General features: G+C 32.4%; 2 protein-coding genes across 2 annotated transcripts; both read left to right on the top strand.

The window, feature by feature from the left end:
• The first annotated feature begins 1698 nt into the window (after positions 1-1698).
• LOC127702776 (iroquois-class homeodomain protein IRX-3-like) lies at positions 1699-4742 on the top strand. The gene is made up of 5 exons (XM_052207079.1): positions 1699-1758; positions 2183-2359; positions 2700-2830; positions 3516-3838; positions 4239-4742. Exons 1-5 carry the CDS (start codon positions 1699-1701, stop codon positions 4628-4630), a joined length of 1083 nt encoding a protein of 360 aa, XP_052063039.1. The 3' UTR covers positions 4631-4742.
• A 17328-nt stretch (positions 4743-22070) lies between these two features.
• On the top strand, positions 22071-24556 carry LOC127703139 (homeobox protein araucan-like). The gene is made up of 5 exons (XM_052207627.1): positions 22071-22137; positions 22519-22800; positions 23113-23219; positions 23504-23826; positions 24206-24556. Exons 1-5 carry the CDS (start codon positions 22105-22107, stop codon positions 24427-24429), a joined length of 969 nt encoding a protein of 322 aa, XP_052063587.1. The 5' UTR covers positions 22071-22104; the 3' UTR covers positions 24430-24556.
• The last annotated feature ends 310 nt before the right edge of the window (positions 24557-24866 follow it).

Genomic DNA, 24866 nt, shown 5'->3' with positions numbered 1-24866 from the left:
GACAACAATTTATCATGCATTTTATGACATTTATATAATTTATAGTCTAGGATTTGTAGCTGTCAAAATGGTGTTTTATCTCGTCCGTCATTCTGTCAGACCTAACGGTCTGAATTTCAGAAAATACTACTATATCACAGGGCTATATATATTCAATTTAAAAAAAAATGTTTTGTCGAAAGAAATTTTATTCGGGCAGTTTCAGTCTCCTTTATCCAATGAAATGCATTGACTATTTGAGAATAAAAATATTAATTTGCCCGTGCATGCAAGTCCATTAAAATAAAAGATGAGAGAAAAATAAGATTTTATCATGCATATTTCACAGTTTAAATTAAATCTGCATCGTTCAGCTTTATAACTTTTTTTATTGTGTCGTCGGGTTGCTGTCTCGTTGGGCTAAAACCCACAACTGCTTTCACTCATATTCAGGATGCATATTATGTTCTTAAACGCATGCTTGGAGAAGCAGAGTAACTAGGACAAGACCATGCAAGCAATTGTAACATAATGATGTATATTTACAATAAACATGTAAAAATAAACAAAATCGTGTATTATTATCAGGTTTTATGAATAGGAATGAGTCTGATTTTATGTGGATTCCCTTTTTTGTTTTATTTCTACAAAATTTTCCAATTCTACATTGTTGATTTTTTTTTACTCAATTTTTTGTCCATTTAAATTATTAACAAAAACATGGAATTTTCAAATCTGTCACCATCATGCAGATTGTATCACCTGCTAATCCTAACTCCTTGAGAAAAGAAACTAAAAACACAAAAAATCCTGGGTTAAGCATATCATATGCCTTATGTTTTTTTATGTCAATCATCTGGGACTAATAGATAAATTCAATGTATGAGTCCCAGCAATTAGGGGGATTTTAACCCTTGACAAGAATTTATTCAGTGTTTCGGTCTTTTTTTAGACCTAAACGCCAAAATGAATGTCATATAAACTTATGATACACACGCCAATACAAGTCCATAAACTGTTTTTTTTCTCTCTCACAAAAACCAAGCCTATTCAATCTAATTAACTTATTTGTTGAAATGAAAATAAACTTTCCCCAGTACTTAACAAGATTATACATATTTACAACCAGTTTCCTCTTTCAATTATACCAGATAGTAATTATGATATTGCAAAATTAGAGTAATTATAAATACAAAAACATAATACATTTTATCTGATATCAAATATTCTATGTTTTAAGAGATTAAAGGCTGAAAATGTCAAAATATTTTTTTTCATTATAACAATATTTTGAACATATTTACAACAATACCAGTATATGCCAAAGGATATTTTATTGTCGACATCATATTTTACTATGTTCAAAGTCATTAAATCTCTGTTAGGCAACGGCATATCATTCCTTTATCTGATACTTGCATATTTAATGCCAAAGGCAGAAAAAGGGTTGAAATACTTGTTTTTCATATAATTTTCATAATTTTTGTATCAGTTCATCTTAATTTTATCCAATCAGAAGCGTTGATCTTGTTTTGTGAATTTGAATTTATAGCACGTGTTGGTTAATTAACCGTTATGAATATTCTGATATAAAACACGATATCTTTATTAAGACTTCATTAGCTTTTTCTGTTTTGGATATTGATGATCATCTGGGAATAAATAGTCATATAGAAATATAATTTAGACATTTATTTTGGTATTTGGATATATTGTGAAATGTCTTTCAATAAGGAAAGTCCGAACCATGCATCATCAAATATTTTATCACATCACTTGGTAAGTAAATAAGCTGTTGTGAAAGAAAACATGAACAATATTTGTTATTTGTTAAAATTGTTTAAAAAAAACGTTTTTCCTCTAATTTTCATTCTTAATTGTTACTTAGAGGAACAAGGAAAATACAAAATTTTCAATTACAAAACAAGAATATATATTTGATTTTGATTAATTTTCTTATATGGGTTTAAAATCAAGTTATTCTTTCAAGTCTACACAACATTTCTCATATGTAGATTTATCAAAATGAACAGTTTATCAATTTATTTATTTTTTGACTAGGATTTTGGAGAACAATATATTGTCCACGAGTATAAATATTAAATTCTATGTATGTTTATTTTTTTTTTAACTTCTCTGTTACCTTTGTACTTGGATGTTTTTTTTATGAGAATAATGTATCTTTATCTATTTATTTTTCTAGGTATGTGGAGAACCGTATTGTCCACGGGTTGCCGATCCTCTGACAAACAGAGTTGTCTGCCGTTGTTACCAGACCAGTACAACACAAAGTCACACAGCGATGCCACCAAACTTTACTGCTGCTCTTTTCCACACACCACTCCATGGAGATATTCCTTCTCCAGTATCAAGTCCAATGGTAAGTTTTATCATTGCTATTATTTTATCATCAATATCATTATTGTTAAATTTTGTTATTTTGTATCATTTATGTATGTTTGAAACACATTTTCAACACATTAAGTGAATTTGAAAATGAAAAAAAAGTATCTAACAATTAAGAAAGATGTTACAAACAGCTTAACAATATCATTCAAAGTGAATATATTGTTATTTCGGTATTGAAAAGACGTTTGATCATCAAATTTCTATCCGTTACATTGTTTGAGATATTCTGTTATAAATATTCAATTGAAAAAAAAAAGTTTTTGGAAAACAAAAAGAAATGTAAATTAATCTTGTTATTACTTTGTTTACAGCACCCGAATCCTGCACTCAGGTGGGATAATCCTGGATTAACATCAATAGGATTTGGATCTCCATTTCCTACACTGTCACCAGCACACCATAACATCGACAATATACTTAGATCACAAATGTATAGTTACATGTAAGTACATAGTCAATTACAATTTTTATTTACTTTCACTTTTTTTTTAATTCATTTCTACAGAAGTTCTTTGCCTTTGTATCTATTTGGTTTTTTTTTAAATTTTATATTCATTTTTGAAGTTTCTTAATTTTCTGGGATTTTTTTTTTGCTATTGATACACACGTTATGTTTTCTGCTACAAGAACATGCTATCTTAGTTCAAGATTACGTATAAACTTAATCATTTAATATCATAAATATTCGTCCTCCAATCGAATTTACGTGCCTTATGAAATAAAAAATAATTATTCTTTATTATATCATGTAGACAAACAACAACATCGAAACAAAACAATGACAAAAACCAAAACTTCAACAAAATTCGGCCTCTTGTATATAATTAAATCTTATAAATAGTAGTTGAAGAAATTTTCTGGATTAGTCTTCACATGGAACACTGAAAATAAATTGTTGAAAGTCGAAGAACAGTACAAAACCATTTGGAACAACAAAATAAAAAAAAAAATCTTTACAGAGGGCATTGGCTGATCATTAAAAAACCTGCTTTGTTCAACTTTGCCTGATCATTGGAGTTGAAACCTTAATTCTAATCGAATTTTTAAAATAAATAATTTGATGATCATTTCTGAAAAACATTTCGTGGTATATATATTTATATAATAATTTTCAAACCATATTCTAGGCATTCTGGCATTGACCCAAATAACGGAAGAAGAAAAAATGCCACAAGGGAAACAACTGCTGCTCTTAAGGCGTGGTTGAAGGAACATAAGAAAAACCCTTACCCAACCAAGGCAGAAAAGATTATGTTAGCAATTATCACAAGAATGACTCTTACACAAGTTTCAACATGGTTTGCAAATGCAAGGAGGAGACTCAAGAAAGAACACAAAGGGGAATTTTCGTCAGATATCAGTTTTGATAACATCAGTATGTCAAGTGATGACGAGGAAGGCACAAAACCTGAGACAATGGGTACAGGAGAAAGGAATTTTATTGATAATGGTAAATACCCACAAATTTATCCCCACGTCGTATTCAAAAATTCAAAATTCAAATTTAAAACTTTATTTGAATATAAATCTGACAACTAATATGATTTGTGACAAAATAAATAATCATATACAAATGATAAGAAGAAACCATACAATATACAATTAAACAAATTTATTAGTTACATAATAATATAGTTTAACATAAGGAACAGCCATCAAGAATAGTCATAATTTTGTTAATTTACTTTAATAAAACAAATTATATATATAGTTCGCGGCTTCGACGTTTTGTCAATTATATCATTTGTTGTTCCAATACATTTGTATTCTCTTATAACAAAAATGTTTATGTCATTTTTAACAGTTCATCTTACAAATACATAATTATAGTTCTTTATTTTTTTTCTCAGGAAATGCAACGTTAGAACATGAACTTCCTGGATATAGTGGCATGACGAAAGACGATATCTACAGCTATGCCTCGTTTTCATTTCATACTAGTCGGCCGCTTACGTCAACCCCAATTGATCACAATATGAACAATTTACCAGAATATCCAAAAGGAGACAAAAAGACTGAATTTATGAACAATAATGACACCAATTCTGACGAAAGTGAGGACAACGATAGTATTCAAGATAAGGAATTGAAAACATGCGATACATCAAATGATGATACATGTAGTACATCGGCTTCAAATAGTTTTGACAGTGAAACTAAAAGTGTGCCTGACAGACCAAAATTCTTACCTCCACTTATAAGCAAACCTAAAATCTGGTCTATATCTAATATCATTGGATGAACAAAGAACAATAATGAACGCAAGGAAAATTAGAGGAACTCGAGTTTCAATCTATTAAGTGCTATATGTGTATTTGTCAGTGACTGTCTCGATTATGAATAAATGTATACTATGATAGCGTACTAATGCTTTAAAATATAAATTTGGTCATTATTAAATTTAGTGTTTATAATAAAACTTGTTTTTCGTCTTACACGTCTAGATGGTGCCTGTTTCAGGTTTTAATTAAATCTTTGTCAAAGGTTTAATATCTGCAACATCACTGATGATTAATTTGTTGGTACTTATTTTCCTTAGAGGTGTAAAAGTATTGGAAATCAACACTATCGTACCTACATTTTTCATCGGAGTTTGATGAAATTTATGTCAGTTTTTTGCATCAGATATATATTGAACAAATACGGAACTCATCGCCGATCAAATATTTATTTGGAGTAAGCCCTTGAAAATGCCAAAAAAAATGGATTATCGATAATATGAGGGCGCTATCGCGCCAATATTTCCCATTGAAGCTCAAAGAAATTTATGACATAACTATACATCAGCAATATCTTGGATTAATTCGAAAATCGACGATGATCGAATGTTGTTTGGAGAGTAATGCCCTGTGAAATATAGATTATAATGCATTCGAAATTGCAGGTGCTTTCGCGTATGTATTTCTCATTAGACTAATGAGAATGAGCAACGGTTTACATCAGCATTATCTCGAAAGAATTGGAAAATCATGGGGGATCGGTTATTTTTACGGGAGTTATACCCCTTGGAAAAGTGATATGGAAAATATCAGTAAATAGGACATTGGCTACCTTGTTACTTTGTGACTGTTGACCCACCGGTGTCATAATCTTTTCGAAAAACAATTTCTTCCCTCTAATAACATAGCAGCGGTTACTTAAAATAGGATTTTATCAGTTTTAAAAGAACATCTAGCTGTTTTATAAGTAATTACAGGTGACATGCAAGATTCGTTTCAGTTGATATCTGGCCACTGTATTCATTTCATTACAACTACAATTTTTTACTCCTTTGTCAGCTCTCTATCAAATATTGAGCTTATATTTCTTATTAAATTGTAAATAAAATGAGATCACATAAGATTTTTGGAGAGTTATTTTCAGGATACATTTTAGACATAATTAAAGCCAATTGGCCGTATCATAATTATATAAACACCATCTTTTTACTCCGATTTAAGTCTTTCTTTGAAAAATTGTGCCAATGTTTGGTGTTGAATTTTGCAATGTTTGATTACAGACCTGATATAGGATGAATTGACTGTTTATTGCTTAACATCCAGTTGCAAATGTTTTAGATCTTATATGAGTTTGGTTCTAGTTTGGATATTTTTTTTATCTTCACTACATATCTTGGACTTATATAATTTTAGGAACATATCGGTGTTATTCTCCGTTAACGATCTGCGTCTATTTTCACAAAAAATCTTACGATCAATTTTCAATCGTAACTTATACTGAATTGTCATTTTACTCGTAAGTTTTTTTTTGTGAAAAGAGTCGCTGATGTGAAATTTCTGTTTGCGAATTAACGTGCAGAGGCAGATTTTTTACACATATTGATGTGATTGTGTAATGAGAAGTAAAAACCAAATACCATTTGAAATATACAAATTTATTTTCGTCCTAGTCGAGTTCCAGGTGAACCGTTGAGACAGACATACATACAATCTCCAGTGATTTTACATGTAAAAGCAAATATATTTTAAATAGAAATTGTACGGAAGCCGGTTAGTGTCAGGGTAGAGTTTAATTTTTAAGTCGTTATAACGACTTAGCTAACTTGTTATAACGAGATAGATAAGTTGTTTAAACGAGTTAGCTAAGTTGTTATAACGAGATAGATTAGCTAAGTTGTTATAATAAGTTAGCTAAGTTGTTTAATCAAGTTAGCTAAATCGTTTAAACGAGTTAGCTAAGTCGTTAAAACAAGTTAGCTAAATTGTTATAACGAGATAGATATGCTAAGTCGTTATAACAACTTAGCTAAGTTGTTATAACAAGTTAGCTAAGTCGTTATAACGACTTAAAAATAAAACTCTACCCTGACACTAACCGGCTTCCGTACAATTGAAGTGACTACGTATATATATACCTTATCACGAAAACTTAGCTTTGATCTCTGAAACATGAAAATATGATAATGGTCAGGTGTCCCCGGTCATACAGATATGAATACGCCTTGCATTGCATATATGGATTACATATAGTCGAGAAAGTACTCACAATTACTGAAACTTTCACAAAAATACCAAATGTATTCAGTCTTTTGAACTATGAAAATGAGGTCAATATAAGTACCGGTAATGAAAAACAATGTTCTACCATGGAATACCTCTCAATGGATTGTAATATTTGCACTGAGTTCTAATTAAAAAAAGATGCTAGAGGGGCAATTAAAAACCGCAAATCTAAAGAAAAAAAACCCAAACAACACCATGGTTAAATGAAAAAAAACACAAAACAAAGACAAAGACAAATTACAGTCAACAAAACACAACACATAAATCTACTTCAACACGAATTACATCAAAACCCGGGAATGAACTCATGTGCTCAGGAACAGTTCGTGCTCCGCTAGCAGCACCGTCGTGCTGCTCATGTCATGCATAAGTCTAATGACAAGTTGCATTCGATAAATAAAGATAGATAAAAGGTATAACCAAACATTTAAGCACAGTGCAACAGACCACAACCAAACAACACCTGACACCTGACTTCTATGACATACAAGCAACATCGAACAATATATGATCCAGAGAGACTGACTTAAGTGTATTATCCCATACTATCCTTAATTTTTGTGCCGCAGTTGCAGTGAGTTAATTATTTAATTATAAATCAACCACCTCTATTTGACAATCTTTGAAAAACTAGTAGTCCAAATCATATATTTAAAGTCTTATGAAACGAGTTTCTGGTAATTATAATGTATGGGAAATTGTTTAACAAATGCATACTGGCACTTTCCGATTTGTGATATGTCAAAGTAAAGTGGTAACTGCCTTGTGAGCATAACATAATTTATGTTGCAATTAATTTGAGGTTAGACCAATTTTTAGCTAGAATGACTGGTTTTGATCATATGTTTTTATTCAGTCTGATTAAAATACAAATCATGTGTCCATGCTTCGCTTACAAGGATCTGAAAACGCTCCATTCTACTTTCTGTTTTAACGACCTTTCGGGATATCGACTTTTGTCGTAATGATACACACCTTCAAAAGTTTTTTAGGCAACCATTTCATTGGTTCATATAGAAATAAACAGAACAGAATGTAGGACAGAGTGTTGTCAGATCCTTGTAAGCGAAGATCAGTATTTTAATCAGATTGGTATTTATTTTGCTTTTTTCAATATGAAAATTACATTTTTAGGAAAATACTTACCATTATATATTTACAAGATGAACATATCACTTACTGTTTTCATTATCGAATCCAGTTAAAAAATGCGTATAATTAGACTCTATATGTAAGGGAAAGAGTTTCATTGTCATTGAGCAGAAGGGGAATATAGGCTAAAACAATGGTATACAGACATAACAAGAATTATGATAAATATATAAACACAAAGTTGCAAGTTTATATTTGATGTTACAATACAAAGAAAACAATAATTAAAAGATGAAGAATGATATACAATACAAATTACAAATAACAGTATATATTAAAAGTTAGCAGTAAAGGAAAGGCGAAAGATAACAAAGGAATATTCAAACTAGTCGAAAACAAACTGGCAAAGCAATGGCAAAAAGAGAAAAACGACTAAAAGACAAACAATAGTTAATAAAACACAACATAGAAAACTAAAGACTAAGCAATACGAACTCCACCAAATACCGGGATGATCTCAGGTGATCCGGAAGGGTAAAATCCTGCTCCACTCGTGGCACCTGACGTGTTGCTTAAGTAAGTACATACCCGGTGATAAGTCGAATTCGGTAAGTCACATTCGAGGAAAAGAGGACGGGATTGTGGTTACGACGATTGGAACATATCCGTCGTCATCTGTGAAACAGAGATTCCATAACGGTCAACCAATTCGTGATGGCGTCTATAAAATTTTCGAAAGGACAATTTCAACTTCACCACTCGGAACTCTTGGTGTAATAGATTCCTTGTAAACAGCAACCCTCTATCAAGGAAATCATGATAAGAAATGCAAGCTCTGGAATATCGTATCAACTGGGAGATATATATTTCTTATGCATGCGCTGCTGTAATGTTGCTAAATAGGAATGGAAAGTTCACAATTTGGGAGCTTAAATCATCTCTTGTGTTTTGTTGTCAACTGACCTTCATTGTCAATTTCTAGATGCAAGTCAATATATGAGGCAGACATAACTGTATCTGTTGTATCCTTTTTTCAAGTTCGATGGATAGATATGTTCAATATAGTCACCAAACTTTGAATTATTTAGTGAGAGGAAATCATCTGTTTAGCTGAACGTGAAGTTAAAGACTAATGATAGTTTCTTTTCATTTTTCCTGAGAAGCACTTGTATGAAGTCAGCCTCATACGAATAAAGAAACATGTCGACAAGAAGAGGAGCACAGTTGGTTCCCATGAGGATGACGACTGTTTGTTGAAAAAACGTCATCCAAACGTAACAAATATGTTGTCGATCAAGAAATCAAGAATCATGATAATGTCAGTTTCAGGGAAAGAGTTAGAATCAGAGTGATTTTTTACAAAGTACGATTTATCCTTCCATAAGACTTGTATCTACGTTGGTCATTCTTTTTTAAGAAGCAAATCCGGACTAATTAATTCTTTCGATTTGTCTTTTAGTTTGAAATGGGAAATACTTGTGTAAATGGTAGACATACTCTAACAAATCTTTGGAATTTGAAAGTATCCACTTATGATTCACGCCGACCCTAGAGTAAGTAGTTTAACAATAACTTTGAAGCCCGGCTTTGATTGCTGATAAAATTGATATTGATAATTTTAAAAGAGGTTTCATAGTCTAGAGCATTTGGAAGACACAGCTATATAACGTTGTTTGTAAGAACACTTATGTAATTTCGGTATCTAATACAGTGAAGGAAGATCTAGTTCTATATTTTTGGTTGAAATTCCAAAAGTTCATATAATAGACATACACTTATTCAGGATTTCCTCCTTGGTAAGTGTCGTGGGAGTGTATGTTGAGTGTCCAAGTGAATTGTCAATACCTAAATCCTGTATCAATCATTTTATGTAATGTACTTCACGCATAAACGCTGGTGTAAGGGACGTTATCTGCGGGGACAACAACATATTTGTCATGGAGGAAGGACAGATGTTTAGCAACATTTGGGTCTTAAAATATCGATGTAGCATGTGTATTCATCTACCCATTCAGTTTCTTTTTAAATTCTAATTTGTATCAACAACCTCTCAGCCTTAACCCATTTGGAAAGAGTATAAACGTCTTCTTTTTTCGCGTTTATCCCATTACATAGAATAATCCTCGCCTGATTTCATCAGTATTTTGAAGTTTTGTTTCCAATTAATGAATTAGGCTCACAATATTTTGGACCTTTGCATAACACTTTTTGCACGAAAATTTTATTGACAATATTTAGGTTACCAGTTATAACGTGTACAGCCGGATTATATATATGCATGAACGGGGAGGTGTAATCAGGAGGTTTAGACTTCAAGTCGTCAATATAAAGATCCTGAAACAGGTGTTTGTAATTGAAAATTTAAGTTGCAACTGATTTGGTATAGGTATAAGAGATGATAGGTACAGACTGGTCTTGGAAGTAAGAAGGCAATTTCGAGTAAACTGATTTATGATGAGGGATATTGCCCAAGTTGATGGCATCGAGAGCTTTGTTGGCAAAGGAAGGTTATAGAAAGGGAATTTTCTGCGTTTCAACTTTTCAAATGCGAACAGGTCTGAATAGTCTGTGACTGGCAATATCCGAGATGATAGCTGGGAGTTTGAATTGGTTTGAATGGGGGGGGGGGGGGGGGGGGTTGTAACAGTGGTTTCCAAATATAAGTTGTACAGAAAATGAAGTTTTGAAAATAGGTAGTGAATAAGGCTTCCTGTGAATGTGATGAATATTCAACGACTTTTGTATAATTGTCAGAAGGTTATTAATAGAAACATAATGAAGAGTAGATGATGTTTAATGACGATGACCATGACTGAGTCTACGTCGAGGAGTAGAATTGAAAAGATTCATCACATTCACCCGAGCTACAGGAAAGCATCAATTTTGTCATTGCAACATTATGGTGTCGCAGTTCCCATTTCCCGAATCCAGTAATCTTTTTTGTCTCCGGAGAGGTGTTGCAAGATGAGGATTGTTAGTAATGTGGTATATTTTTTTGATGATGCGAACTCGCATAAAAAAAGATTGAATGATCCGATTGATTTAAATGCTGGTAAACAATCTCATTTGCGTTGTTGTTAATATATGATCTATGGCCGCATATACGTTTGTTAAGCCTTCCTTTTCCTTTCACCGACATATACCATTTCACAACAGCTACACTCTAACTGTGGAAGAGATTTGTTGATTTACAATTCAGATCATCGTAGCTTCTGGTATAGTAATATGTTTTACTTAAATTTCTAGTAAATTGAGTATCTGTTATGAAATTTTTACAGGTTTTGCAGTTTTTGGATTTACATTTAGAAATGAGACAGTGTTGTTCAGAGTCATTAAAGTCCAAAATGTCTTGTAGTAGAATTACACGGCCGGTGGCCGAGTGGTCTAAGTAGTCGAATACCGCACGAGGCAGGTGCGCTCGACTCCAATCTTAATTGACTAGGATTATTAGTTTTCCTATCGAAGGTTTGTGGTTCTCTCCGGCTTCCTCCACCGATAAAAACTAACCGCCACGAAATAGCACAATAGTGCTGAAAGCAGCGTTAAACACCAATCAATCAATCAATCAAAATCAATTCTATTGCCATTAGTATGATGATCTAAATGTGTCGTATTCGAGGTATTAGTCATATCTGGTGATAAAGGAACACCTGACATTTTAGACGACACCGTGTCCGTAGTAACACCTCTGTCGGACCTTATTATACTGGGCGACATCTGAGCCAGCATTCTGTTATAAGATGTTTGTAATTTCACGCATTATATGATACTGGGCGGATGATATCCTCGGGAACAAAAATGTCCGCCAACAGACATCGACCCAGTGGTTTTAAAAGAGAGGCGAAAGATTCCAAAAGAATATTCCAACTCATAAGTCGAAAACAAACTGACTATGCCATGGCAAAAAAAAAAGAAAAAACCAACAGTTCACAAAACACATCATAGAACACTAAAAGACTAAGTAACATGAACCTCACCAAAAACCGGGTAAATGTTAGATTCATAGTGTTAACCCAGAGAACCCATCCTTTTGTTTATATGTATTATAAATTTACAAAGTTTTCCTTCTTATTTTTGACTTTTTTTTTATAAAGTCACAAGATCATAAAATTTAAAAACATTACAATGGTTGATATATTTCCTATGAATATAAGCTGTCCTATCAATATGCAAAAAGGTAGTGAAATTCGTCCAAAATAATATCAGAATTGGATTGTTGAAAAGTCTTTTTTCACTTGGAATGTTCGACCATATTCCACTTTCAATTGGTAGCTTATGGTTGATCATTCTAAACTTACAGAGGTGGACATATCTGTCTTCAAGAATATTGACTGCCTCGGTGGTTTTGTTGTAGCGAGCTCTCCTCGAGTGCAGCAGGTCATGGGTTCGAACCCCAGCTGGGTAAAAACAGACGTATAAATTGGTAGTGGATTTGTCTGCCTGGTATACATCAGATTCACGGGTATTAAGTACCTTGAAATAATTGGTAATTGATTTACATATCTACAAATCCTTATCAAACGCAATACTTGTCCGTTTTACGTATGTATGGGAATGTTTGGTTTTTACTAACATCTTTTATGTCATGGACTTTGAATATTTTCCCTTTCGTTGGCTTTTATATAAAAACATGGAGATGTGAAATTATTGCCAATGAAACAATTCTCAACATCTTCTTTTTATAGTATGTTTTAAAACATATGGAACTGCAGATTGATTTGTTGTTTTTTTTTCGGATTTGCTCGTTCCTAAAATTTCTTGATAAAAAATTTTAAAAAGTGGAATGTTTCATCTCTACATTTTCTGAATTTTAGTTTCTTTTTAAACCAAGTCTTGAATGTTTTTAGGAAACAAAATCAGCCTACCCATACCACAAAAAAAATGATCTAAAAAATAGTAAATGAATATGTGTGAACTCAGAAAACAAATATCGTGAGCAACACGACGGGTGCCACATGTGGACTAGGAACTACTTACCCTTCAGGAGAACCCCCGGTTTATGGTGGAGTTAGTGTTGTCAAATGTTAAGTTTTCTATATATTTATTTTCGTCGATTTTTTGGTTTGGTTTTGCTATGGCGTTGTAAGTTTTTCTTCGACTTATTAGTTTTGAATGTCACCTTGGTATTTTTCGCCTATTTTTATATTAAATGCCTCACGAGTTTAGCATTACACGCTTCCTAAGTTTGATATGATCTGTACTTGCCTCTTAAATTATATAATTTTTGTTAGAAAAAGCATGATCTTAGATCGGATGTTGTCTTCAAGCCCACCTGCATGTATTGCAATACCAGCTGTTAACAAATTAGGTATTTCTATCCTACGCATTGTGAAAACCAAATATCATCTTTTGTTTTAAAATGACATAAACCTTAAGGAAAGACCGTTATGTTGATGTACAAACTGATTAAATTTTTACTCCACGTCTTAATCAGGTGATATCAGTGTGCGGTTCATAGATTACCCTTAAAATTAGATCTCTATCTTGGACGTTTCTTTGTTTTACTGCAGTGTTCATTTAAGGCGGTACTAGACAACAAAACAGATTGTATGTTAATATAGAGGTAAATGTAAACATGCAATAAAATGTAAAGAACATTTCAACTAATTACCATTTGTAAACCCTTAAGATACAAAGAGAGAAAAAATAAATATTATAATGTTGCTTTGTTCCTTTCATCTTACGTACTTATATAATATTAAAAATGCGAATCGCCTATAGGTTTTTTTCTGGTATTTTTCTCTTATTAAACACTCGAGCTGAGACGTATTAAGTTATCTAGAAATTCAGACAACAGAATACAAACACGCCTTGAGTAACAGTCAACGCTTAAAAAAACCAACACGCATATAGAGAATAATAATAATAATAATATGAGTAAAGAATGATTGGTTCAGTGACAAATATTACATGCATATCAGGACGAGAACATGTAAATGTGGCATGCATGTTAAACATGTTTTGTACGAGACCGTCACTCTCAGTTCAGAAGGCAAGAGTCAACAGGGAGACATGCCACCCTACCCAAACACATTATTCTGATTACGAGCTGACCAGTCTTTGTTATAACTTTTAATAGCAATGCGCTTAGTGAAGAGGCAATACATACCAGTTTCTTGTCTTTGGATCGATGATGATGATGATGGGGAGGAGGAGGTGGATACACTATTACTACAGGTTTAATAGCTTCTCTGTTAGCAGGAAGGGGCAGTCCCGATATTCCGACACCCCTATTAGTCCGACACTCCATTGGTCCGACGCCTCATTAGTCTGACATCGGAATATTTAAAAATAAGTTTTCATTTTTATAATAGACGTGTTAGAAAAGTCAATACGATTCTGGCGCTGATGTTAAATACCAATACTACTACAGTTTATAGTTGGGACCATCTCAAAAAGCCCAGATAATCATTCATTATAGTTACCTGTATGGATGTGTTTGATAATGCTGAGATGATTTTTAAACAATAAAATAATGACAATTTATTCCACAATACACAGACGAGGATCATGCAAAAAAAAAACACGAGCATTGTTCATATATATCAATATCATTATCATAAAATTGCTTTGTTTCATAGTAGTGATCGATTAATTTTAAGATCGTTATTCCCCTTTTCCTACTATTTTGTTGAACGACTACAAGGAAAATCCACAAAATAATCAAAATAAATGAATAAAAAAAAAACACTGCAATCAAATCACATCCAAATCCAATATTTTACTCTACATCAATCTTTGTTTAAAATGTTCGTTTATTTGAAATTTATTTAAAATGTGCTTTGTTCATATACCTGTCCCATGTCAGGAGTCTGTAGTTCAGTGGTTGTCGTTGGTTCATGTCTGTCATATTTGTTTTTCGTAAATAGTGTTTGCTATAAATTAGGCCGTTAGTTTTCTCAATTGAATTGTTTCATATGTTTCATGTCGGGGCCTTTCATAGCCAACTATACAGTATGGGTTTTTCTCATTGTTGAAGGCCGTACGGTTGCCTGTAATTGCTTACATACATTTCATTTGAACTTTGGTGAATACATTGTAGTTGTCTCATTGGCAATCATACCACATCTCCTTATTTTTATTTTGTGTTTGTTTATTCCATATTGGCTAGAGGTATAGGGTTAGGGTTAAGATCTCACAAAACATTTTTAGCCACGCCGCATTGTGTGCCTGTCCCAAGTCAAGAACCTCTAGACTTTGTCAAAATTTTGGTTCATTTGTATGTTTCGGACATAAGTGTAGTGTCCATTTTGCTGAACTAGTATACATTATTGTTAAGAGGCCAACTAAAGCCAGCCTTCGGGTGAGGGATTTTCCTGCTGCGTTGAAGACCCATTTGTGGCTTGGGCTGTTGGTTTGCTACCTAATCAGGTTGTTTTCTCTTTGACACATTCCCATAGAGTTGCCAACATTTCTCTCTGCGTTCTGATGACTACTTCCATCATAATTGTTCATTAGAGATACATGTTTAACCATGTTTTCTTGTATGTATAATGCAAGAAACTTCGTCATCGATCAATTCGGGTTGGCTGTGGAGTCGTGTATAATAAATCTGATAGCGGAATTATAGAAGTATTATTTCGAGGGGACATGTTGTTTTGTCCTATTCAATTCTATTTAAGGTAGATAGGGTGTCTTCCTTCATCTTGGATTTTGAAATACCAGAAAACAATTGGTCTAGATCTTTAATAAAATGTGCAAATTTTGAGAGTAGTCGGTAATTCATGTGTAAGAATTTTCATTTCAATACAGAAAATGACATGTTTTATCATATTTATGGTTGTATTTTACAAAAAACAGAACACTTTTGTTTGATTCAATTTTTTCCAACTTTGTCACATAAGGGGAGGCAACTCAAATGTAAGGGCAAATAATTCAGATAAAGTCACTTTTACAATAGAATGTGTTAGGAATTTACCTATTTTATTATGTAGCAAGAAAACGGGTGCTGTGACCCCATTTTTTCTTTTTCTTATCTAAAAGCATAATATTAGAGCTATCTTCTCATATTTTATCTCAAAATTCTATGGTGTAGTTTTCGTTTTATGGCAGAAAATTGGGTTTTGCATGCATAATCTATACAAAAATCTGTCAATTTTGCACAGCCTGTAGTGTGAAAATAAACCCCGTGACCCATTCTTTTTATTATTTTTTTTTTAAAAAGCATGAAATAAACTACATTTTGGCAAATTATTAAAAAATTCTATGGATTATAATTTAGACACCCATCTACTTAATCTTTATTTTCATTTTATCTAAAAATGCCACACTGGCAATTTAATGTATTTCTGAAAGGGGACAAACACCTGCAAAAACCCCTTTAAATGTGTACATTAAATATTCTAATTCACACTTTTCCTGACTTTTTCTTTCTATCAACTTTCGTCAGTTAGTTTTTTGGACAGAAGATGTTATCGAATTGAAAGATAACCACATTCGGGCACTATTCAAACAAATTGGTAAATTAACGTTTCTATGACCGTCTGTAATTTTTTTTGTTTTTGGTACATGTATTACGTTTTCCTTCACCAACAAAACAGAATACCACTATTTTTCTGAGATATTGTTGAAAGTGGCGTTAAGCTTTCATAAGTAGAAGTTACTTTTATTATCTTTGTGTCAGGAGGATATTTTGAAAACCTTTTCACCTGTTGCAAGGCTTGCTTACTCATTTGCTGCACTTGGTAATTCTTTTTTACGATTTCAGTAATTTTGTTTTGCCGAATATTGATTTAATTTCTGCTTTCTAAAAATTAAGGTATATAGTAATAAGTGGAGGGGTCCACATATTCGTCCGTTCTTTCGTTCGTTCGTCCGTCTGTCCATTTTGGTATAAGATGTATGAACTGCTCGACAGAATTTTGTGAAACTTTCACATGATGTAATTGTCATGGAATTTCGTTAAGTATACACTTATATCTATACGGAGCCCTGTTAGATTCATACAGATAAAAAGTTGTGTTTTTAAAGCCAAGTGCTGGAGATATAAAATCAAGCGCTGAAGATCTAAATTCTAGCACTGTAGATCTAAAGTCAAGCGCTGGAGATGTAAAGTCTAGCGCTGTAGATGTAAAGTTCAGCGCCAAAGATATAAATTTCAGTGTGTCGAGTTTTTGTCGAACACGTCATCGCACGTTTAAACCCATTTAAGGCTATCGGAACACTGTGGAGACATACAAGACACGAATTAAATCAAATTATGTAAGTGTGTGCTTGACTTGTGGAGTGCTAAACTGAGTTATTTGACTATTAAACATATTCTACTCGTATCAGTCAATGTATTTAAGGCTTGTAGTCGTAAAATCCATCTTTTCCATTCTTTACCATTTTATATATATGTTTTTAAAGTTTTGTTTGCAATTCTAAATTAATCAAATGCAAATATATATATTAATAGTTTTTAATACAATGTATCTATGTTATTATGAAATGCCCATTTAATTTGAGTCTTAAAATTTTGAGTCGACGTTAACTGTTCGCTATAATGTATCAAACACACCACAAAGGTAAGCATACTTTTCAATGCAATTGCATTTTGAGAAAGTCCACACTTAAATTTTGTATTGGTATTGTTATTAAAACATCAGCGCAGTATTTTAAAAATCCCTTTCCTAACACGTCTATATTAGAAAGCCAAATAAAAGGTTAGTCCAATATTAAGTTGAGGAACCTGTCCTTCTTGGGAACAGGCGATGCACGATTATCAAGATAGGTTGGTGTATTAGTACTAAAGTAGCAGAACTTCATCACCAGCGTAACTTAAAGCACAAAAAACTTTGTAAAGTGCAGGACAGAATACTTGTCTTTGAGTAATTTCGCTCTTTTTCTAACAGTGGGTAAACTGGTTCAATGATTATCTCCCTTCCTTTCGTCAGTGTTTGGATTGTTTTACGTAAGGAGTCTGCTGGCTATATGAGTTTACAAAATATGTCTCGTAAATAGAGATAGGAGAAAATAACACTACAGTAGAGTTTTTATATAAATAATATAATTTTCCTCGTCGTGACAAACGATGAGTGTATATTGGGCAGGGAAAGCAATTTAGCCTTTCAACAGGTCACATACTGGCCCTTCAAAGAGTTGTTGTAGCAGTTCTTGAAGTGAAAGGAGTGTGGCACTCTCTTTTTACGAGGCATCGGATTTTACGTCCTGATTTTAATCGGACGTGGCTGCAAATTTAAACATCCCGCACAGCCAAACAGACACTTTGTCAAGGGTTATACTGTTGGTCGGAAGAATACCAAGATATGACCTTATTTCACAAATTATGTTTGCTTATGCTTTTCAAATGATTAACTGAATGGTCACCTTAAGTCGACTATTAATTTGTTTAACTGGAAAGAACTGGACACCGATAAAGTATTATTTCGTTTTTAAGAGTTTGAATTTTAATGAATATGCAATAGAATGTCTAATTACTGCTTTCAGAGTACACTCCCAGCCATTATTACACGATCGTTAATTTGAGTTTGCTTAGCGCTCAGTTGCAAATGTATAGTTAGTATTCACTGCAAGTACATTCTGTCGGCAAATACTATCATTTTTAGTTGACTTTTAACAGCCTTAAAAAAGTATTCAATAAAAAAACCAAATATTATCAATTGTACAACTTTACTATCGATATTTTTACTTCCATTTGTTTTGGTTTTTTTTAGTTTTTGATTTTTAAATTCAAGTTTAGTGTATATAAATGGAAACGATTATGCTTGGATATTAGAAGTTTCTTTTCATTGTAAATGATTTTTTTCAGTTTTGGCCGTTTCGGAGAGTATATTGCGGTCTGGAAATAATCCTTTACGACGAGAAACAGTTCTTCAAATTATCTTCACCCTAAGTGTGACTAGGGTATAGAAATATGTTTACTTTTGATCTTTTTCCAACCTCTGTAAAACCCTTCCTAAAGCCGGCGTCCGTTTGACTGTGCGGAATGTATAAATACACAGCCACGTCCGGTCAGAATAAGGATGTTACATCTCGTCCTGGTCATGCATGAAATATTTGTCACTGAACGTTAAGCAAACAGCAACCAATCAATCAGATTCTCTTAACCAGACTATTGGGGTGTCGGAATAGCGGGGCGACCCCAGCAGCAACAGGTGGAGTCATTTCTTCGAAGGCTTTACATACTGTGACATAGATGACAACGGATCTGTTACACTTATCGTAGCCACAATCCCGTTCGTTTATTTTCAACTGTGAAATCCCTGAATGGGACTCTTTCAAAGAATTTTGACTTGCCATGAGCTACACGACGGATGTCCCTATTGAAGCAGGTACTGCTAAACCTTATGAAGCATCTAAGTTTACCCACCCCCTACATAAATCAGGCAATTTTTTTTCTTTTGAATTGATTTACATTTGTCATTTCGGGGCCTTTTATAGCTTACTCTAGTACATGTGTTCTGTTCATTGTTGGACCTAATGATGTTAACTTCTGCGTCATTTGGTCTCTGGTAGGGAGCTGTCTCATTGGCAATCATATCACATCTTCTTATTTTTATTTTAAATTAATATGTTTGCTGTTTACGAAAACGGCAGACAACAATACTTCCTTAGCCTGGTAAATCTATGTGCAGATGTTCAAGATAAAATGTGCTGAATTAAAATCTCGTTTAAACTTTCTTAATTATATTTGATTGAATTGTATTTTTAATTGAAGAGTATTTCTTTAATTCCATATTAATTATTTAAAAACTTTACAATTTCGTGATGTATTTTACCGCACATGGCGTTTAATGTAACTTCAGTGTGATAAATACGTGTATGGTTTCTTTAATAAATATGCGATATATATTTCTGCATGTTCTATTTGTGCATGTTTTGATTTAAAAGTAATAAAGATGTCGTACTGGGAAATTGTAGTTAATCCTGTATTCTCAATTCATCCATCATTTCAACTCAATAACACAAATGTAAAATAAATTCGATGTACCGCTGTTTTTAATTTGATCAACTCGCCATTTACAGCAATTCATAACAGCACGACTTTTCTAAATTTGGTATTAACCACATTTTTCTGCGTTTTAGTTGATGTAACAAACAGAACAATGATTTGAGTAAAAGTAACGATATGACATGTTGAGGTTAGAGGTGTGCTCCTTTGGGTGGCGCAATCATCCCGTACAATTACAATTCGCGCCATTATGGTAATGGATCCGTGTTAGGAAAGGGCTCGTGAGTGTTCTGCGTTTCCTCAATACAATGTAAAACGAGACATAGAAATCTCAGAGCTCTAATTAACATCAGTAACGACATGACTTAAGTCTAATAATCTATCAAGTTATATCCGCCAAAATTGATTGAAAAAAGACACCAGCAATATAATTAATGGCAGTTTATGAATAGCTGCAATTCTCTGATTTAGCAAACATTTCAATTAATATTTTTTAAGGAAACAGGTTAGTTGAGATTAGTAACCGACCCGTCCCATCATCCGCTAGTTATCTTTGTGTCTGTCCGTGTGTCCATGCGCATTTTGTTTCTTTAACTTCTTCTGAACCCACGAATCATATTTCTTGAAACCGTAAGAAAAAATCCAGTACCAAACGGCACTGTTTACATTCTTGATTTGTTTTGTTTTTTGGGGGATCTGATTAATTTTTTAGAGTTTCCAATAGCATAATCGGGACTAAACAATGTCTGCATAGAAGAAACTGGATCGTGTGTTCGTGCGCATTTAAGTCGAACTTTTAAGATTATAAATGTCACAATTTTGACATGGAAAAAAGTGCAATGAGAAATTTATTTTCGATAAGTACCTAATTTGCTTCCGTAAAATTTTGGGTGTTGCTCAAAGTCTTCTGAGTAAGATATGCATATAGTCGAACCATCACAACGTGTGTAATTCTCTAAATTACTATAAATATAGGCGTTTTAGCAAAAAGTGCAGAATCAAACATAGCTGCATTTAGTACTCAGAAATAAGAATACGAAGATATTTTGAGTTTTAACGAAGAAACAACACATGAAGCTAACATAAATGTTATAACGGGGATGATGCAAACTTAAAAAAAAACATCAACACGTACATTGAGTGCACGTAAAATCTAATACACATGTGCATTTGAGTGTTTTCTCATATTTGATAAAGTAGTTATTGTATATTTTAATCAGTTATATTTCATTTTTTTCATTCTGTGTGAACCAATTTAATATTCAATTTTATAATTTAACAAAGCTGCATTTATTAATATCTCAGACTAAAAAAAAATATGAAGAGATTTTGAGTTTTAACGAAGAAACAACATCTGAAGAAAGCATATATGGTACATGTATAACGCGGACGATCCTAACATTTTTAAAAACATTAACTTAAAATCTACTTAACATGTGCATTTAAGTATTTGTTCAATTTTGATAAAGTGTTCTTTAAACTATATTTTTTAATCTGTAATATATTTTTTTTTCATTCTGTGTGAACCAATTTATTCAATTTCATAATTTGACTAAATAATTACCATATAATTTGTATGGGATACATCATGTAAAACAAAAATTACTGATCAAATTAAAAGCTTTACATGATATCATTTTTCTTCTGAAAAAGAAAATATTTTTAAAAAAATGCATCTTTAAATTCTTAAGATTTTATCTTCAATATTTTATATTTTTCATGACACGCAATTAAATTGAAATAGATTAATGCTGACATCTATATGAAAAACTATGTGACAAAATTTGAATAAAAATTAAATCGCACAAGATTTTTATCTAGTTTTATCAAATTTTAAGTGAGATTTAAACCATAAAATTTTTGACATTTACAAGGGTCTCACTTCCCTTTATTCCTAAGGGCTGTAACATGATATTGTTTTTAAAAAATATCATTGTTTAATTTTTTGAAAATTATAAATCGAACATGGTTGTTTTTCATGCCTAAAGCTTAAATTTAGTTTCTACATATCGAAATGCAGTTGTGAAATGATGATTGCAATTAACGCCATGTAAATAATAAGTGATTTATGTTCTTTTCAGATTTTATCAGTTTTACATAATTGTTGCCATTTTTCGTTTTATTGCAATTGCAACTTTAGTATTTGGTATAAATAATTTTCCGTTTTGATTTCAAGCATCATTTCAACTTGTCAACGAAACTGCTAACATCTAGTATTAATATATAAATATGTCTTACCAAGAAAGTTTTGATTCTCCGATGGTAAGTTTAATTCATTTTTTTTTATTTATGTTTCTTGAGGATTTAGTTATATTAAAATTGAACTAAATAACTTTTTTTTTTATTACAAAAATAATATTACATCGAACTGTGACATCTTTGAAATAAACTTTAAACTTTAACATACGCACACAATTCCTAATATATAAAAAAAGAGGTTCGAATTATTTGAAATATTAGAGAGATGATGCAAACATTCTCTAATTGATTTTAAAATTGATATGTTAAAGTGATGATTTTATTAAGTATATCATTACGCATTACACAGTGTTAAGCATTTCTCAGTTGATTAATATTTATTTTTTGTAATTTGAAATGGTTTATAGTTAAGAAGTTCTATAAGTAAAACTTTGTTCTTTGAAGGTTTGCCTAGACAGATATTGTCCCAAAGTATTTGATCCACATCAAAATGCCGTCATGTGCAGGTGTTACCAAGCACAAACAACAAGTCCTTCTTCAAGGATGTCTGCATCTTTGCCAGTCGTCTCATCACAGGGGTCGCCACCTTCATACCTTGGTTCCATGCACTACGGAGAAAACCAGACTGTACCACAATCCTCGCTGCATTACCCATCATACCCAGGGTATGCACCCAGTTATGACGTATATGGAATGATGCAAAGTATTTACCCACAAATTTCACCGGTATGTGCTTAAAACTGTTTATAGAAGATCTATTTTGATTGAATTATGTTGTTAGGATGCTGTCTTTTGACATTTATCCAACATTTCTGGTTATCTTTTTGCTATCATTATTAAGATCTTATTGGTTTTTCATAGGAAACTGAATTTTCAGTTTATAGATTAAGCACCATTAAGAAGTTCAAGCATCTTTCTAGCAAAAAATATTGAAGGACATAAATTCGTCTTATTTTATTAATTCATCTAATTCTGCTATATTCATGTGTATAAACTATGACCTAACATATTTTATTGGTTTTTTTTTCATAATTTCAGAGTATTGCAACTACAGATGTGTCTATGTACAGTGGTCATCAAGGAATTCCATATGCCCAAACGGCTCAGATGGACCAGTTGTTGAGAACTCAAGTGAATGATTTCTGGTAACTACCATATCACGCTTAGTACAACGACTATGCGTTTATCTTTTGAGGGGTCGTGGTTTTTCTTTCTCGTGATAATCATTTTTTTAAATTTTAATTAAAAACTATTGTTTTCAATAACATACAGGAACAGGACATTACTGTTTTTCATATAGAATCAAACATTTTATTTTTAAAAACATTTATAAATGTCAAAATCCAGTTTTCTTGACTTCTATTAGCAATGCAATGCAATTATGATGACAGAATAAGAAAGATTTCAACATATTTAATTTACATTTTAGGAACTTTCAACAATTGAGTAATCAAGTGAACGGTAACGATATACCGGCAACGAAACAAAGTAGCAGACTATTGAAAACATGGCTGAGAGAACACAGGAAGAACCCATACCCAACCAAAACGGAAAAGGTCATGTTAGCCTTCTCAACGCGCATGACTATGACACAGATCTCTAATTGGTTCGCAAATGCAAGGCGCAGAATGAAACAACAAAAAGATAAAGGAAACACATCAGATGGTGCCATCAGCGATATATCCGATGACGACGACAAAGACAGCTTGAGTAAATCTTCAACACCAGACGATAACCTACAATCGAGGACAGGTTGGTATTAAATCTTCGATTAATCCTGATAATTATTTATATCCGGTTTTGAGCTTTTACGTGTAGTAATAATGTAAAAATATAATCATTACGGGACATTGTAAATGAAAGCTGAAAAATCGTAAATACTGTTAAGAAATATATGTTATTTGAAGTTTTTGTAGTTTTTGTTTGTGTATTGTTTGGTCGCTGTCCCAATGATGCATTCCACAAATCTTTGTGTCCCCATGTAAAATCCAAGAAAAAGCTCTAGAGGGAAATACGTAATAAAACTATTCAAAATACAATGTCTGAACGGTTTTTATTTAATGAGCTGCGTTAATTTAGTTATTTGTTTCTGTTTTGATTGTATGATTACACCATTGTATTCCCTTTTCAGGTACAACATGTCTACCAACACCACAGCTTAATTTATCAAGCTACCTTCAAGAAAGAGATGAGTTAATGAAAATACATCAACCTCTGATAAAAAACGAATCAGTCATAGCTACAGATTCAAAGGGAGATAATTCAAAAACTAAACCTGATACTGTAACGCAAGATAAATGTATGGAGCCATCGAAAAAGTCAACGATATGGTCGGTGTCCAGTATATTGAGCTAGACTGTCAAAGATTTGTTGGTTATTCAATTATAGTGCAATAAGACTATATGAGTGTTCATAATTTTGAAACTTGATATTTGATTTGTCTTTCAAGATAGGTTTATAGTGCTAAATAAATAAAAGTTGAACCGCATGTTCTTGTATTCAATTTATAAATTGTTCGTCGACACATTATTTTAGCTTCATTTCAAATGGTTTATCTTTCAAACTGCATCCCTGTGTTTCCAAGAAAAATATTTATTTGAATTTAACATTTAACAGCAACTATTCATTCATACTATAAAGTATCCATTCGTCTGCATTGTACAACAATATGGCCAAAGGGAACAAACGTAAAGACAAACAAAATGTTAATATGCCCAATATAAAAGAAAAAATAATACGAAAAAGGGAGATGTGGAATGATTGCCCATGAGACAATTATCCACTAGAGTTGA

The sequence above is a fragment of the Mytilus californianus genome, unplaced genomic scaffold (assembly GCF_021869535.1).
Source record: "Mytilus californianus isolate M0D057914Y unplaced genomic scaffold, xbMytCali1.0.p SCAF_5, whole genome shotgun sequence".
NCBI classification, from domain to species: domain Eukaryota; kingdom Metazoa; phylum Mollusca; class Bivalvia; order Mytilida; family Mytilidae; genus Mytilus; species Mytilus californianus.
Note: the sequence above shows the minus strand (reverse complement) of the source record. Positions and strands in the feature narration are given on the sequence as shown.

Coding starts and splice junctions, on each gene's coding strand:
- LOC127703139 (XM_052207627.1), top strand. CDS start 22,105: ATGTCTTACCAAGAAAGTTTTGATTCTCCGATG. Junction 22,138..22,518: donor AAAGTTTTGATTCTCCGATG/GTAAGTTTAATT, acceptor TGTTCTTTGAAG/GTTTGCCTAGACAGATATTG. Junction 23,220..23,503: donor ACTCAAGTGAATGATTTCTG/GTAACTACCATA, acceptor TTTACATTTTAG/GAACTTTCAACAATTGAGTA.
- LOC127702776 (XM_052207079.1), top strand. CDS start 1,699: ATGTCTTTCAATAAGGAAAGTCCGAACCATGCATCATCAAATATTTTA. Junction 2,831..3,515: donor TCACAAATGTATAGTTACAT/GTAAGTACATAG, acceptor ACCATATTCTAG/GCATTCTGGCATTGACCCAA. Junction 3,839..4,238: donor AAGGAATTTTATTGATAATG/GTAAATACCCAC, acceptor TTTTTTTCTCAG/GAAATGCAACGTTAGAACAT.